This window comes from Grammomys surdaster, unplaced genomic scaffold (genome assembly GCF_004785775.1).
Source record: "Grammomys surdaster isolate TR1022 unplaced genomic scaffold, NIH_TR_1.0 314038, whole genome shotgun sequence".
In the NCBI taxonomy this organism is placed as follows: domain Eukaryota; kingdom Metazoa; phylum Chordata; class Mammalia; order Rodentia; family Muridae; genus Grammomys; species Grammomys surdaster.
Window position 1 is genome coordinate 61,426 of NW_021626431.1, and position 17,999 is coordinate 79,424.

General features: G+C 38.4%; 1 protein-coding gene across 1 annotated transcript; it reads right to left on the reverse strand.

The window, feature by feature from the left end:
* Positions 1-821: 821 nt before the first annotated feature.
* Positions 822-1,790, reverse strand: LOC114616272 (zinc finger protein 239-like). Its single transcript, XM_028761767.1, has one exon. It carries the CDS (start codon positions 1,788-1,790, stop codon positions 822-824), a length of 969 nt encoding a protein of 322 aa, XP_028617600.1.
* Between the last annotated feature and the right edge of the window lie 16,209 nt (positions 1,791-17,999).

Consider the following 17,999-nt stretch of genomic DNA (forward strand, 5'->3'; position numbering starts at 1 on the left):
AGTACCTTATAGTTAAAATTCTTAGGTTTTTTTTTTTTTTTTGTCCATATGAGTTTGCGGGTAGAAAAAAAATAGAGACATAATTATATTTGATCAGATTATTGACACTTGTTGAGAGACTTTCTGAAGAATAAATAGTCTAGTATAATTTAATGGGAGTAGGTTGGCTAAAGACTACTGTGTTATGCAAAGGCTTTAGCGATTGTAAACACGCTAAATGTTTTACTCTTGTACAAAGATACCAGGAAGTGTAAACATTTGCCACATTAACTACATGTGAAGTGATTCTCTGCAGTATGGCTTTTTCTCATGACATTAAAAACTACCAGTACATGCATAGGCTATACTACAGTGTTTATATTCATAAAGTTTCATGCCAGAAATGTGTTATCTATGTATTAGAAGATAACCATGACATGCAATGGCTTTTCCATATTCAGCATATTGAAAGGGTTTCTCTCTAGTATATGTTCTTTCATGTACTCAAAGATTACTATGACATATAAAGTCTTAACTCTGTTGAATACATTCACAGGGTTTCTCTCACCTGTGTGTTCTCGTATATGTTCTCAGATATATGTGAAAAACGCTTATTATAACATTTGTAGAGTTTCTCTCTACTATGTGCAGTTTTATGTATTCAAAATGACTGATATTCAAAAGTTTACCACATTGAGTATATTCATAAAGTGTCTCTCCAGTATGTGCCCCTTTCTGCATTACAAGATATCTGTGCTTGGTAAAGGCTTTACCACACTTTTTATTTTCAGAGAGTTTCTTGTTAATATGCATATTTTCTTGAAAATGAAAACTGTGGGGATTCATAGAGACTTCATCACATTAAGTATATCCATAGGCTTTTTTACATTATGAATTCTTTTATGCCTTTGAAGACGACTATGGCATGCAAAGGTTTTACCACATTGACTACATTCATAGGGTTTCTCTCCTGTATGTGTTCTTTTATGCATTCCAAGATGACTGTGTTGTGAAAAGGCTTTATAACATTGACTGCATTTGTAAGGTTTCTCTCCAGTATGAGTTCGTTTATGCAGTTGGAGACTATTGTGCCGTGAAAAGGCTTTATCACATTGATTACATTTATATGGTTTCTCTCCAGTATGAATTCTTTCGTGCATTTGAAGACTCCTGTGATATGAAAAGGCTTTACCACACTGGTTACATTCGTATGGTTTCTCTCCAGTATGTGTTCTTTTATGCATTTGGAGATTATAGTGCTGTGAAAAGGTTTTACCACATTGGTTACATTCATAGGGTTTCTCCCCACTATGTGTTCTTTTATGTCTTAGGAGACCCGTGTGATTTGTAAAGGCTTTATCACATTGATTACATTTGTAGGGTTTCTCTCCAGTATGAATTCTTTCATGCATTTGAAGACTCCTGTGATATGGAAAGGATTGCCCACATTGGTTACATTCATATGGTTTCTCTCTAGTATGAATTCTTTTGTGGCTTTTAAGATGACTGTGATTTGCAAATTCACAGGCTTTACCAAATTGATCACATAAATAGAAATTCTGGAGAGTTTGTGTTCTTTTATGTATTTGGAGACTACTGTGATGTGCAAAGGCTTCAACATATTGAGTAACTCCACAGGGTTTCTTTTCAATATGAATGTTTTCACGCCTCTGAGCATGACAGTGACATGCAAAGGTTTTACACTGGGGATATTCAGAGGTTTTCTCTCCAGTACGACTTCTTGCATGCCTGTGAAGATAATTAGCACATGTGAAAGCTTTCCAATTCATTACACTGATGATGCTTTTCATCCATATACAATAATTTTATAATTTGTCTAAATGTAGAAGGAACCAACACTTAAGGTTTTATCACTTTGTTTAAATTCATGGGGTTTCCTTTCATTATGGGTAGTTTTTCATCTTAAAAGATACTTGTGATGGTAAGAGCATTTATCACGAGTCAGATTTATACATCCTTTTTCTAAGGAAGTTTTAAAAAATATTTTAAGGAGATTGGAAGAACTCAAAGCTTTACCACTCTAATTGCATTCACAAATTTTCCTGTGGTTTGAGTCATTCTACATTTGCAAAGTGAACCAAGACAAACAGAATTTCCACATTCTTAGCACTCAAGATTACTTTCTACAGTGTGAGCTTGTTGATGTATTCCCAATGAAGTTGGAAAAACAATTAACTGTAATCTTGTTTCAAACTCAGTAAACCTACTAACTGGGGACTACTATGGATCTTCTACTTATTCTGGGAGGAAAAGAAGTTCATTGCTTCTGTCAATATCCCTTATGAAAGGAAGACTAAACAACAAAAGGATTCTCCATTGAATTCATGCAGTTTGATTTTTTGTCCCTCATAATACATGTGGTATAAGGATAAAGGTTACTCCACAACAACCTTGTTACTTCTCATAAACTGCCCCTCACACTGAACTTAGCAACATCACTACAAGTATCTGAGTAACCCCAGCTTTACTATACACTAATATTTGCTTATGAGAAGTTCTTGGACATATATTTTTCACCTATTCAATATGTATGGCTTTCCCAGTATCAGGGTGGTATGAGAAGAAATGAATCGATGGGCACCTTTAAAGTGTCACTCTTAAAGGTCTATGATTCAGATGGTGACATATGATAAGGCATCATTTCCATGTGTCCTTTCTTAAAGGAATGCCTTGCAAAGAAAATTCAGATACAATTGAATTACATGGTTTTATGAAAATAAATAATAAGCATCAATACACTTAAAGGTATTCTAGTTTACACATTTGCTTTTCCTTAAAACTTCCAGGACATAATAAAATTTCTTCAGAAGCATATTTTCATGAATTTGTACATGGTAATTACCTTCTATGTCTTCTAGAACTCTGACGATGTTCTTCAACATTGTGGCCTTCCCAATTAAAGCCTAAAATATAGTGCCAGAAAGTATATGACATAATACTGGAAATTATGCAAAATTTTAAGTTACTATCCTCAGTGAAATATAGCGCCATGACTGATTTATTTTCCGCATTACTCTTCCTCCTCATTTGAAACTACCAGAAGAAAGAAACAGTTATCCCTTATTTTAAAAAGGGAAAGAAAATTCAGTCTTACCTATAATACTGAGGTTCCTGTAGGTCTCCAGCATGACATCTTTGTAGAGCTTCTTCTGGGAAGGATTTAGCAACGCCCACTCTTCCTGAGTGAAGTTCACATGTACATCCTCATAAGTCACTGCATTCTAGAATATCCCATATGTATATTATTTTTTTAAGAATGGAAGTGATAAACTCAAGCAGTGTACCATATCTTCTGAAGAACAGCAGGTAGATCATAATTCAAGGCAGTGTACCATATAGACCATGACATGTTTCAAGGCACAGGCCAAGAAGATTTTGTACTTTTCCACCACCTGGACCCTCTTACCCCCTCCCCTTGTAAAACATGCTATAAAAAAGCATTTCATGTTCAAAAAAAAAAAAGAAACTAAAAAAAAAAAGAATGGAAGTGATAATATTGGATATGCATACCTCATTGACAGTATGTTCATATAATTCTGGTGCTTCCCCCACCCATTTCCTGACACAGAAGTTCTTTTTTTTTTTTTTCTTTTTTTTTCTTTTTTTCCGGTTCCAAGGGAAGGGGTTTATTTGGGGAAGGGAGTGGGAGAGAGGAACGGGAAGATGGCGAGTGAAGAGAAGAGGAAGAGAGAGAGAAGTAGAGAGGAGTAGAGGCCGGCCATGACCACGAGGAGAGAGGGGGAAGGGAAGGGGGGAGGGGAGACAACCTGCAGGTGCTCAAGGTTGAGGAGCAAGAGAGAGAGGAGGGGCCAAGCAGCCCCTTTTGACACAGAAGTTCTAATGAAACTGCCAAGTAATTTTAGAAAGAACCAAAATGATGAGGTTCACCCATCATTTCCGTGCCCTTTGAATGGGATATAACCTCGGAAGGGAAATGCCCATTAACAGACATAAGGAGAAGCGGGCAAGCAATCAGATCACTAATACTTAGCACACATCAAAGAAATAATAAGAACAGTTACTAATAACAAAAATAATCAGCAAGGTGGCTCTAATGGCTCAGGTCCTTCATCATTGCATTTAGGAGACAGAGGCAGAAGTATCACATTTGGTTGGCTGCCAGCATGGTGTATGCAATGTGTTCTAGAACAGCCATAGTTATATATTAAGATCCTGTCTCCCCTGCAAGAGCCAAGCACACAAATCAAAAAGATAGAAAGAACTCAGAGGTTTTTACTTAAGTTCTTAAAACAATGACGCATCCACTCCAGTTCTGTATACATCTTCCAGAAACCTGAGATGACTCAGCTCAAACTATTAGAGTGATAAGATATTACCAAAAGAGTATTTTAATACAGTTACAATTGAACAGATGAAAACATTAGCAATATTAATGGTGATCTTGTGGAAATAACTTCCAGGTCCAACAGCCAATGTTATAAAAACAAAAAACGTGAAGCACATTGGCCCACTTTTTATCCCAGCATTTAAAAGGACAGAGTCAGAAAGATCTCTAAATTCCAGGTCTGCCTGATCTACAGGCATACTTTCAGGACAGTCAGTCTACACAGAGAAACATTGTCTTTAACACCAAAAACAACATAATTTAAAAATATAATATTAGGTTAGCAAAATAGCTTAGTACTGAATTACTGCTATTGTATCTTATGTGATTTATGGAGAGAGTCTATTGTGGTGAAGGCACAGCAGCATGAGAAGGAGGCTAAAGGATCAGTTTCAACCACAACACAGTAGACTCAAAGAACAGGAGATGGGTTTTATCTACAGACATTCAACTCCCATCTTAAGAAGGAATTGCTTCTAGAAAGGGTTAATCTACAAAAGATTCCCTATTCTCCCCAAGAAAAGCCACCAAGGAGAAACAAATATTCAAAGACATCATCCTATCTGGGAGCTTTCTGATGCAACTAACTGCATTGTGACCCTGGTCACAATAGACTCATATTCATTCCACGATGAAAATGCATATAGTTTAACTTCAGTGATCCTCAAATTCTGTAACAGTCACTATACTGTTCAAATGTCCAAAGTCTCTTTTCATACTCAAGGTAATATTTACAAGTCGGACTGATAAAACTTGTAAAGTCAGAAAACAAGTTATATTTTTATAACATAAAATGGCACAGAATATTCCTTCCCTTTACAACAGACAAGATTATGTACATAGGGAAGATTGTAGCAAGGCAAGTAACCCAGATGAGCCAACACCAAATCCTGTGGCTCTGTCTCAGACACATGGGGCTCCAATTGTAAAGAACTTAGGCAACCGTATCCCTACAATTTCTCATACATCTCTTGGTTTGGTTAGTTCCAGTCCCTATATGCAGCTGTCTAAGGGAGATGCCTCATAGCTTGTGAATCTTAACATCTTGGAATATCAGTATGAAACTGAGGCTTCATCTTCAGGGCTTAAGACAATGAACTCTCACACTCTCTTAATTGGGGATCTGACTCTGCCAAACACAGATTTCTGGAACTGAAACCACAGACCAAGCATCCATGACCTTACATTTTGTATCACTCTTGTTTCTGGGACCAGCACAACATGGATGATCCTGCCAAGTTTAGCTTCTAAATTGGGATGGACCCCACCATGCTTGGACCACAGTTGTAGCAGGCTTCATATGAAGTTGCTCCCTGGAACTAGGAATCATTTTGTCTACTGCTTCCACTAATTGAAAGGTTAGCAGGTCAGAGTTTAACTATTATGGCACCTTCTTAAGCTTCCAATCTAGAGTAAGGGCCTTCACTGTAACTGTGATGAGCTCCTTGCATAACAGATTAAAAAAACAGTGTCTGATTTGTATTAAACACTAAAAGCTGCTTGTTTTGCACCAATTCTTTATAATGAGAGGTAAAACCTTAAAAAAAAGTCTGAGCTTCCCAGGGAAGCAAATTGAGCACCTCATATAGACCTCCTGACAATGAGCTGTTAATCATTGTTAACTCTGCCATAGGAAAAATAACCTCAGAGCTGAGTCAGTTCCTGAAATGTTTGACCGAATATAGTAACTAGGCTGGCGCCAAATCAGTTCATGAAATCTTCTCAAGGCCTCACCAAATATAGTAAAGCTAATGTAGCAGCCAATCAGAAACTGAACCGTGGAAGTTCCCCTATACCCACCAATGAAGTTTTAGATTATCTAACCTTTCCTTTTAATTTCCTATAAGAGACTTGTGCACCTTCATCTGGGGTCACCATTTTGATAAATAGTTGACCCATGCATGCATGCTGGTAATTTCTGCTGAATAAAGAATCATTGCCATTGCATACTGCTTGAGTCTGGGGTCTTCCTTCAGTGTTTCTTGTACCCTACCAATAAGGCATAAGCACTTTTGAAAACAAGTCTATTCTCATTTTCATGTGTATATTTGTATGTGAGCTAGAGAAAGTCTTCCATGTGTATACAGGTGACACACCAGAGAAGAGAGAGTCAGATCGCGTGGATGTAGAGTAGCAGGTTGTTATGAGCCTTCCAGCATGGGTATTGGTATCTGAACTTAGGTCAACCCCAATAAGAATACTTCCTGAGTGACCTGTGTAGCCCACTTACCCAACAAAAACACCTTTCACAGATTAACAACAACAAAAATTGAAATAAATGAAGAAATGAAGAAATTGGTCATGGGAACCTGAAGAGTCAGTATTTAGATGTTTGGTATGTGACAAGGTTGGAGGCCTATGGGCAATCCCTACTCTTTGCCATCTGAGACCCTAGTGCTGCACCTTCCTCTTCCTTTGTCTTTACTCCTTATAGAAATCACCAATCTTTGCCCCATGTGCTCTTCTCTTTCTGCCCCATCTCTGTGTTCAAGTCCCAACTCTGGGCAGACATTCCCTGCTCAACCAACCCCATGCCATCCCTGCTGAAAGATCAGGCAGGGTATCCACCGATCTACTACATTGTTACCCCAGATACATTCTTCATATTTGCCCCTAGCACTGGGATACAACACCAGAGGCAACTTCTCATCTCCAGTGTTCATATCATCTGAGGATCCCTAATGTTATCTCCTCCTGGTGTACTCTTCTCCAACCCTCCAACATCAGCAAGCATTACCCTGTGGATACAGCAGCCCAGCAGGACAGTAAAAAACACAATCCCCAACACACTCTCTGAAACTACAGAGAAAAAACAGAAATCCAGCATAAAACTATTTTTCCAAACCAGTCAAACGTAGACATCAGCACCTAGATCTATAATCCCCCAAAACACTAAACACAAATGCATAAATGTCAGCTAGAGACATAATCAATAACAGCTGAGAAATATGTCACCAACAGAGCCTGACTATTCCAGCATAACTGAAGAACAAGAAGAAATCCTTAAAACCAGATACATAAAGATGATAGAGGTCCTTAAAGAAGAAAAAAATCGAATCTCTTAAAGAAACACATGAAAACACAAACAATTGATGAAAATAATAAATATCTCCAAGAAAGTCAAGAAAGCACAAATAGAGACCAACAAATATTTTAAATAAAGCTGAAAAAACCAAACAGTTGAAGCAAACCAAAAAACTGTTCAAGATTTGAAAATAGTAATAGAAGCAATTAAAAATAAACGGGGGCCCGGCGGTGGTGGTGCACGCCTTTAATCCCAGCACTTGGGAGGATTTCTGAGTTCCCAGCACAGGCGGATTTCTGAGTTCGAGGCCAGCCTGGTCTACAAAGTGAGTTCTAGCACAGCCAGGACTACACAGAGAAACCCTGTCTCAAAAAACCAAAATAAATAAATAAATAAATAAATAAATAAATAAATAAATACGGGGGCTGGAGAGACGGCTCAATTGTTAAGAGCACTGACTACTCTTCTAGAGGTCCTGAGATCAATTCCCAGCAACCACATGGCAGCTTACAACCATCTGTAATGGGATCTGATGCTCTCTTCTGATATTTCTGAAGATAGCAACAGTGTACTCATGTACATAAAATAAATAAATCTTTAAAAAAATAAAATATCAAAAAAAATCACACATTAACTGAAGGCATCTTGCAACTGAAAATTTAGGACTGCACAGACAAACTACAGAGGCAATGTTCACCCAAGGAATCTAGATGGGAAAGACTCTCAGGTATTGAAGATTAAGTAAAAGAAATTGATAAATTAATCAAGGAAAATGGTAAATGTAAAAATTTCTTAGCACAAATTATCCAGGAAACCTGGGACATTAGCAGAAGACCAAAACTACATATGATATGAATAGACAAAAAAAAATACCAGCTCAAAACTTAGAAAATATTTTCAGTAAAATTACAGAAGAAAAATTTCATAACCTAATGAAAAATATTCCCATCAAGATACAAGAAGCATAAAAAATACCAAATAGATTAGACCAGAAAAGAAAGTCCCCTCACCAGATCATAATCAAAACAATAAAAATACAAAACAAAGAAAGATTATTAAAAGTTTCAAAGAAAAAATTAAGATAAAAAACAGACCTATTAGAATTAGGCTTGTTTTCTCAATGGAGACTCTAGAAGCCATTAGGACTTGGACAATGTACTGCAAACTCTAAGAAACCAGAATCCAAACCAGATTACTTTTCCTAGAAAGCATTAAAAAATCATGAATAGAGAAAATAATATATTCCATGATAATGTCAAATTTAACAATATCTACAAATAAAACCACACAAAACCTACTAGAAGGAAAACTCCAACCCAAGGAGGATAGCTACATATATGAAAACACAGTAAATAATCTCACATATTAGAAAAAATCCAAAGGGAAAACACACATACACATAGACCACTTCTTGTACCACCACAAACAAAATAACAGGAATTAACAAACCATTGCTTCTTGGCCTTTTGCCTAAGACTAAGTATAGGAATTAACAACCATTGCTCATTGCTACCTTCCAGGATCAAAGGCCTCAGTGCCTCAATAAAAAGACACAGATTAACAGAATGGAAGTTAAAACAGGATCCATCTTTCTACTGCCTACAAAAATACAGTTTAAAGTCAAGGATAGACATTACCTCAAAATAAGGGCTGGAACAATATATTCAAAGCAAATGGACATAAGAAAAAAGCTGGTATTGCTAGTTCAATATCTACCAAAATAGACGTCAACAAAACTTAATCAAAAGAAATGAGGAAGTATACTGTATATTCACATACATATTATTGTCTCAATGGATAGAACTTAAGAATGTTAAATTAACATAATATAGCCAACTTAAATAGACCTACAACCCCTGGTAAAATGGAAGGATTCATAACAAGACTCAGAACCAAAAAAGCCCAGTGAGAGATGACTTTAGTGCAGAATTCAATCAGATTTTCAAAGAAAGACTTACTGTCAATACTGCTCAAAGTATTCTACAAAAGAAACAAAATGAATCTTGCACAATTTGTTTTATATATCCAAAATTAACCATGATACCCAAAGCATATGAAGACTTAACAAAAAGACCAATTTCCTTCATGAACATAGATGCATCACCATATAAATATCCTGACAGAAATAAAACCACAGAATCATCTCATTAGACACTAAATAAGCCTATGTCAAAATCCAGCACTGCTTCATGATGAAAGTCTTAGAGAGAGTAGGGATACAAGGGACCAATCTAAATATAATACAAGAGATTGACAGCAATTCTATAGCCAACATCAAATTAAATGCAGAGAAATCACAAAGCAGTTTCACTAGAATCATAAACAAGACAAAAATGTCTACAATCTCCATATCTATTCAGTACAGAACTTTACGTTTTAGCCAGAGTGATAATATGACTGAAAGAGATCAAGAGGATATAATTTGGAAAGGAAGATGATATGATTATATCATATGATATGATATTAGAAAATTAGAAATTAGAAAATGATATGATATTATATATGAATGGCAAAAAAAAATTCTACTAATCCCCTACAGTTTTAAGAAAGTGGCTGGATGCAAGATCAATTCAAATAAAATCAGTAGCTCTCCTATATACTTCCTATAAAAAATGACAAGCAGGTTGAGAAATAAGGAAAACAACACCCTTCACAATAGCCTCAAATAACATAAAATATGTTGGAATCAAAAACTCAGAAAAAGAAAAACAAGTGAAAAAGCAATCAATAGATTCAGCACAATCTCCATTAAAATTCCAAAAGAATAGTTTACAGACCTGGAATGGAGAATCCCAGCTTCATATGGAGTCAGAAAAAGCCAAGATACCTAAAATATGCTAATAGCTAAAAGCATATTCTAAAAATAACTTCAGTTCTTTACTCCAATTCTAAATTGCCCTGGTAGGTGACTCTCCCATAAATTGCCAGTTTGAACTTTTAGTGATCATCTAAAATTGATTACCTGACTACTCATTGCCAGTGTCAACTACTGTCACACAGGAAAGCCCTCAACTTACTTCCTCCCCCTCCCTTGTGTTGTGACTATGCCAGCTTCAAAGGTTGTCACAGAAGTCAATTCTTACACAGGTTCTTCTTTATTTGTAATTACCCTTAAGAGGGCAGAGACCTCAGAAAACACTCATGCATTTTTTCCCCTTCCCACTGATTAGTCAGGGCATGGCCTAGAAGGTGTTGCAGGACTACCTTCAAGGAACTGAGTCACAGAGGCAAGATTGAGTGTTCAAGGTAATTCTCAATTATATAGGATAATTCCAGTCTGAGCTACAGAAGATATTGCTATGATCACAGCACTTTGGAAAAAGAAATAATGGAAGCACTTTGGAAAAAGAAATGAGATTCTTAATGATTAGGAAACGTTAGAGAATTGAAACAAGGGATTGAGCAGTAATTCTTTCAAAAATGAAATGTAATAAGAAATGCCGACAATGGGCTTTTGGGAGAGATAAGTATAATTGCAAAAATGAATAGGTATATTGACTTTGAAAAAGAGCAGGACATTCCCTGTCAGAGGGAATAGCATTAATAAGATACTTTATGACCTTGTGCCTTTGTAGACTGTTAGCTGTTGAGTCCGGTAACCTTATACACACAGCTGCACCCAATGAATGGGCTGTGTCTCAAATATCTGAGCTGACTAAATGAAATCTGTCAATGAGGACTGCACATATCCACATAAGACCTTGCCCTAACTGGAAATTCAATACTCACTGGATCAACTGACGCTCTCCAAGTGTATGCCTACCAATCTTGTGTGTTTTCATTAATATGTATGAAGCAACACATGGTAGTAAATTACAAAATCACCCACCCACCTTCAATCTGGTCCTTCTTCATAATGGTGAGCCCTCCAACTGAGTGCCTTAAACTTGAATTAGTCTGTGATCTAGCTATTGCCTACCCTATTTCACTCTGCACTGTACATAGGACAGTTCCTCCTATTCTGGTCATGCAAATCCTTTCCCTGTTACTGCAAGGCACAGTTCATTCCATGACTCAAATGGGACATTTTAAAACTCTGTTGTGCTACTGTGCTTTAACTTAAGAATTTAGAAACTTTAATCAAGAGGAAAGGAAGGTCATTGCTTTGGGAAGCAACAGATTTTGGGATCTGGGCCCTGTGAGCCAACATAGCATGTATCACAGACATTTTTGTAATGGGCTGAAAATCCAGTGGCTCTAGAATTAGTATGACTTCCCAGGCAACAAATCACTCAACACAATTAAAATATTAATTAAGAAAAATAATCTCTGTAAAAATAGCACTCATCTAGCTCTGGTTAAGACTGAAAGAGAAGCAGGGCTAGAAGAGATTTTGCATTCCACATATGCTGTCTTATATCTCTTTTAGGGTCACACCTCAGGTTCTACTGTAAACAATTTAAGGATGGACTGGAGACTACTGCTGGTCCAGCCATGTAGGCTGACAAGAGATTTACATAGCAAAGGTACTCCAGAACTATTAAGTATACCAGTGCCCTGAAACAGCAGGTCATTCAGCAATAAGAGTCCTAAGTGGAAGGTCTCAGAGGACGCAAAGAGGAAAAGAGAAAGGTAGAAAGTAGAAAACCTGCAGTGGCATGGCCAGGAGCTAAGGCTTATGCTAAGTAAGCTTCTTAAGAACAGCAGCATTGCTGAAAACATAGATTGTTGGAATTTACTGTTTGCTGTATGTTTTCAGAAATACCTAGAAAACAAGGGTCTTCTTTCTCAGTACGTGCGATGATGATCATTTGAGGAGAGGGACTTATTCCCTTGCCTTGTTCACTACAGCTATATATAGACCAGATTGTACTTATAAATCCCACAAAATGTATAAATGTTATGTTAAGTAGGAATTTTAATGGAAACTGTTTGAACCACAACATTTTCAATTTCAAAAGTCAACAAGAGGTAAGGCACTCCAGGACTCCATCAGTAGATGGAGTCAGTCTTCTAAATTTTCTGTAACACTCTACTATGCTGCTTTTCTATTAGCTTCTGAATTGTCAGTTTTTAACTCCGAGGCTGGCAAAAATCACCTTGTATCTGTAAAATAACATAGGTCTATTTTATGTTTAATCACATTGTCATAATAATAGTCTGTAAAATGTGAAGAAGAAAAAAGAATAGCAGCATTTATATTAAATACAGGGGCGGGGAAGGCGGGATGGAAAGAAGCAGGAGACTTTCATTCAGAAACTATCATATATATATAGAACAAACTAAGGAGGAATCTAATCAAACAGTGCTGGGAAGGGAAACAGAGTATCTCACCAGCCGTGCTGGTCATGCCTACAGTGGTTTGGAAGTGATAAAATAAGTGCCTTGTGGTAGGAAGTGCTGGATTCTCGGAATCTGAAGAATCTCCTCTCTAAAGGGCCTGGCCTCAGACCATTCCCAGCACTCCCAGTCATATGCCTGGTTTTAGAAAAGTAGCTCTGGGATTTTACCAATACCTCATGGTCTTAGGGAAAGCCTGCAAGCTTCAGAGCTTCTCAGAGACTTGGTCTTTGATCTGAGGAAGGGCCTAGTGGCTGGTTGTTAATCAGGGTTGTCTCCTTTGTCTTGATCTGGAGCCACATTTCTGGACAAGCCTGGTGAACAAACATGTGTATCCTAGCATCCCAATCTCTAAGAGGTCTGGCTAGCATACTACTTACCTGTAACATGGTTTAGAGGCAATCTTCCCTCAGGTAAATTCTTTGTGGTGTGACTTACTATTTTTTTTTTTTTTTGGTTTTTTGAGACAGGGTTTCTCTGTGTAGTCCTGGTTGTCCCGGAACTCACTCTGTAAGCCAGGCTGGCCTCGAACTCAGAAATCCGCCTGCCTCTGCCTCCCAAGTGCTGGGATTAAAGGCCTGTGCCACCACTGCCCGGCGACTTACTATTTCCTAAGGTTTGAAAAATCCCTTACATCATGGATTCTACTCTTCTCAGCACAGCTTAACATCGGAGTCCTGCCCCGCACGTGAGATGGGGTTTACAACCGCCACAAAATTAACTTCAAAGCGATCTTTCATTTAATGTTAAATGTCAAGGGCACAACATGTAGAACTTACCAGAGAATGTAGCCTTCTCTTAACTCAGCATCCTGGCAAGGATATTTCTACACACAAGCCCTTGCTCCAAATGCTTTGTGCAGATGCAACTCCCATAATGAAGTTATTCAGATGCTACCACAGAGTACAAGTGGCTGGGACCACAAGAAACCCCAGAAGTGGCTGCATCTGTCCACTGGTTCCCACTCAGCACAGGGTAGGGTGTACCACCCCAGTTTCGGCTGCTAATTCCTCTGTACCCCATCTAGTTAGAGGCAGCAGTCATATGCTCACCATGTTGTGACTCAGGAGCTTGCGCAGCAATAGAGATCAAAACAAACCAAACAACAACTTCAGCCTGCTCAGCAATGGAGCTGAACCTGCAGCATGGCGCAAAGCACACGGAAGAACCCTCCTCTTCTCCTGATCGGAAGACCTGCCTGGAGGCCCTGATTGGCCAGTGACTCTTGAGTGACATGAGCACCCCCCTTAGGGTTAGAGTGTGTTGAAGGCACACACCATAGGGTTTCAGTGTTCTGGATTCTTTCAGATCCACAAAGATTTGTGTTTGGGTAGCATTTGTGCCTGTCCTCCAATAGCCTATCTTTCTGTCTTCTAGCACTCTGCAGGCATTTCCTCTTCTTCCTCCTGGAATTAAGGTAGTTTGCACAATCCATTATTCAACTTGCAGCAGGGTGAACTATCAAATCCACAGGCAGAACTGTTCTAACAATTAAATAGAGATCTTAGGACATAAAATATATCTGTCTTTGTGACTTCACACTGGTATCAGGAGAACTGCAACTTACTCTTCACGTGCCACCTATGAGACTCTAAACAACCCTGGGAGAAAAGCAGGAAACAGATGGAAATCACTCTGTAGCAATATTGTTAGCCAGTGCATCTTGCTCAGTGTGAAGAAACTCAGCTGTAATAGTTATAATTCTTTATAGGAACAGAACTGATAGCATGGATTTCTATGTGTATGCAGAAAATGGATATATAAAAATGGCATATAGGATGTGTTCCAACTGGTCAAACAATGGTTATCTACCAGTGCAAACTTGAAGAATCCAGTAGTGGTTCAGTCCTTGTGCCTGGATGTCTCAGCTGGTCTTCAATATATATCAGAGTTCCAAAGAAGGAGCCTCTTATGCCAGGAAAAATAAAATAAAATAAAATAAAATGATTTTCTTAGCCAGAGTAGGACAAGCAGAAAAAGAGAAAACCAACCATGGTCAATGCCCTTTTCATATGTAGGCTGTGACCAGAAGCTGTGGTCTAAATTAAAATTGGATCTTATCACTCAAAAGATCTAGACTAAAGAAGGGTTTCCCATTTCCCAAACTGTAAATACGGAAAATCCTTTACAATACCCATCTGTTTGTTGAACTCGTGTAACTACAGTAAAATGAAGGATTCGAACTACTGTAAGCTACAGTTGACAATAAGTTCATTTCTCTATCCCGATTCTTGATTGCCTGGTCTGTGGACCTGAGAAATGGCCAGTCAAGGCAATTATCGATCATGTAAAATTGAAGACTTCCCTACTCATTGTTGCTGTCAGGTACTGCGAAAGCTCAAAAGCTTGCACCCTCCTTCTTACCCTTTCTTTCTGTGCTGTCATCATACATGCCTTAATATTAGGCAGTGACCTTAACTCTTAAATAGCTCCCTCTTCAGTACTTAAGACCCCAGTAAAAGTCAGAGAGGCTGGAGGACATTCATTTACTGGTCTAATTTTCCTTCTTACTGACACCCAAAGCCCATCCTGGAAAAGTTGCAGGATGTCTTCCCAGGACATGACACTAGAGGCAGGATTGGATGTTCAACACAATTCTCAATTAGATGGCATGAGCCAGCCTGTGCTACAGGTCAAATTGCTCTAAACGGAAATAAACAATCGACACGACTTGTGAAAAATGAAAAGAAATTCTTAATGACTAAAAAATGTTGGAGAACAGAAATAAGCAAAAGATTAGAGCAGTGCTGCATTAAAGAAAATCAAACTGAAAAAGAGAAACCAATAACTGACTTTTTACAAACATAAAATAATTGAAAAACTGCTAGCTGTTCAGAAATCTTCTGTGCCCATTTATCTAGCTAGTCTACCTTTCTCTTGAGCACATCCAAACCCATGTGGTCTCCTTTGCTCTCTTTCCTAAAATCCTGTTTCATCTGTGTCCTGCTATTTCTTACCCCTCTTTTTCCTCTTCTAAGCCAGTAGCAGAGATAAAGCACAAAGAGAAAGCCCACCAAGAGAGGTCTCAAAGGTCCAATTGCAATAAAAGAAGACTCTAGCTCCCCCACTGCACCTTTGGCAGGCTGAACCAAGTCATTGTTAGGGTAGGGGGTTACAGTAAGCTAAATCAGTAGCAGGGGAGAACCATTTATTTTCACCTCCCTCTGTGTCAAGGCCATCCAGATGACTGTGCCTCGAATATAGAACAAAAAGCACAAGACCTCTCCCAAGCAATTTGCATAAGATAAGCAGGAACTTCCCATTCTTTGGCATTCTTATCTATTGAGACTTTGGCTTTCAGAGGCACTCCCAAACTCCCAAACTTCTTTTATCTGGCAAAGGCAAAGTCTTTATAAGCGTGTATATTTTCCTACCAATTAGGTTTTCTATGAACCATAATCTAATATCAATGTACCTACTTCCTTGTCATTTCTTTATCCCAAATATTTCCCCACTTATTTCCTCCTTCTTGGATATGTGTGAATATGACTGCTCAAATATATGAATAAAACTTGTGAGTGCATTTATATTGGTTGTGTGTATATGACACCAGAACTGATCCTGTTGCATTGGAGGGCCTAATAGGGAAATCACCCTTGCCTGTGGCTCCTTCTACCGTTTGCAGGAGAGTTCCACTTTTTACTAAGCAATAGGATTTCGGGAGCACAAATCATCCATAGATCACTAGGGAAATAAAGGTGGGGGAGGGGATAGGAAAGGCTTGGAGGGAGCAGTTCAGGGTCAGGAGTGAGGAGGGGCAGAGGGTATGGCCAGATGACTGTGAGAATGAATGGAAGTATGCAGCCAACTAGGGGTGGGGAGGAGGCATCTCTAGGAAAAGAGGGAGACCTGAGATAGGGGAGGCACCCATTAATTAATGGGGGTGTCCTCACTGTGACTCATAGGATTGGGGATGTGGAGCCTGGGAAGACTGCCTCTTGGAGTCATAGTAGAGAGATAAAGAAACCAACCCACCCCCAAAACTTTCCACCTAAAATTTATTCTGTCTAAAGAAATGCGTGGATTGGGGATGGAGCATGGATTGAGAGAATCTCCAACCAATAATCCAGCCAAGCTTGAGATCCATCCCGTGTTCAAGCATCAGTCCCTATTAATGATACTGTTGTGATTGCAGAAAGGATTATGATTGTCCTCTGAGAGACTCCACTCACCAACGGACTCTGATAGAATCTCACACCCACAGCCAAACAGTGGATGGAGATTGAGGACATTTATGGAAGAATAGGAAGAAAAAATGCAGCCCTAAGGGAACAGAAACTCCACAGGAAGACCAGCAGAATCAAATAACCTGAAACCTGGGGATGAGACTGAACAATAAACCAAAGAACTTACACAGACTGGACCTAGACCTCCCAGCAAGTATGTAACAGATGTGCAGTTTGTTCCTGAATAAATAGAGTTGGGGCTATTCCAAAAGCTGTGTCCTCCAAATGGGATATGTCCTAGCTGGGATGCCTTGTTTAGCCTCAGTGGAAAAGGAAGTGGCTAGCTTCCCAGAAACTCAAAGTGTCAAGGTAGTGTGGGGGATACACATGAAGGCCCCCCACTGGTTCAGAGGAGAAGGGGAGGGGAAAGTGTAGGAAGGATTATGGGGGGAGGGGAGGTGACTGGGAGGTTGGCGGTGATCAGGAATAAAAGTGAATAATTAAAAAAATTAATTTACTTATTCAAAAAGCAAGAGAGTGTTTATGTAATCATGCTCAAGTCCTAGGTACAGAACATGTGATTACAAAAATAGAATCTTTTGTTTTTCTAAAGATTTATTTTATGTATGTGAGTACACTGTCACTCTCTTTAGACACACCAGAAGAGGGCATCAGATCTCATTATAGATGGTTGTGAGCCACCACGTGGTTGTTGGGAAATGAACTCAGGCCCTCTGGAAGAGCAGCCAGTATTCTTAACTGCTGAATCATCTCTTCAGTATCCAAAGTGGAATCTTTTTCAGTTAGTAACTTAGTTAACTATCACCCAGTTATAATAACATACCAGGAACACTGGAAATCATTTATGATGTGAAAATCACAAGTTTATAGATGAAGAACAAGTCAACAAAAAAAGGCAACTTTAACTTGGAATCAAATTTTAACATCATGATCCATTTGTAAAAGGAGAAAAACTGGAATCTGCCAGCCTATCATAAATAAAATTTTTATTATTTCCTTTGTTTCAGGCAGAGTCTCATTTAGAACTCCGGCTGATTTTGATTCACTAAGAACACTATAATGTATAACGCATATTAAATGTATAATAGATGAACTATATACTTAATTATGTGCTTTTGGACAATAATTCCTAGCAGTGGAATATTCTATAGAAGAGGGAGCT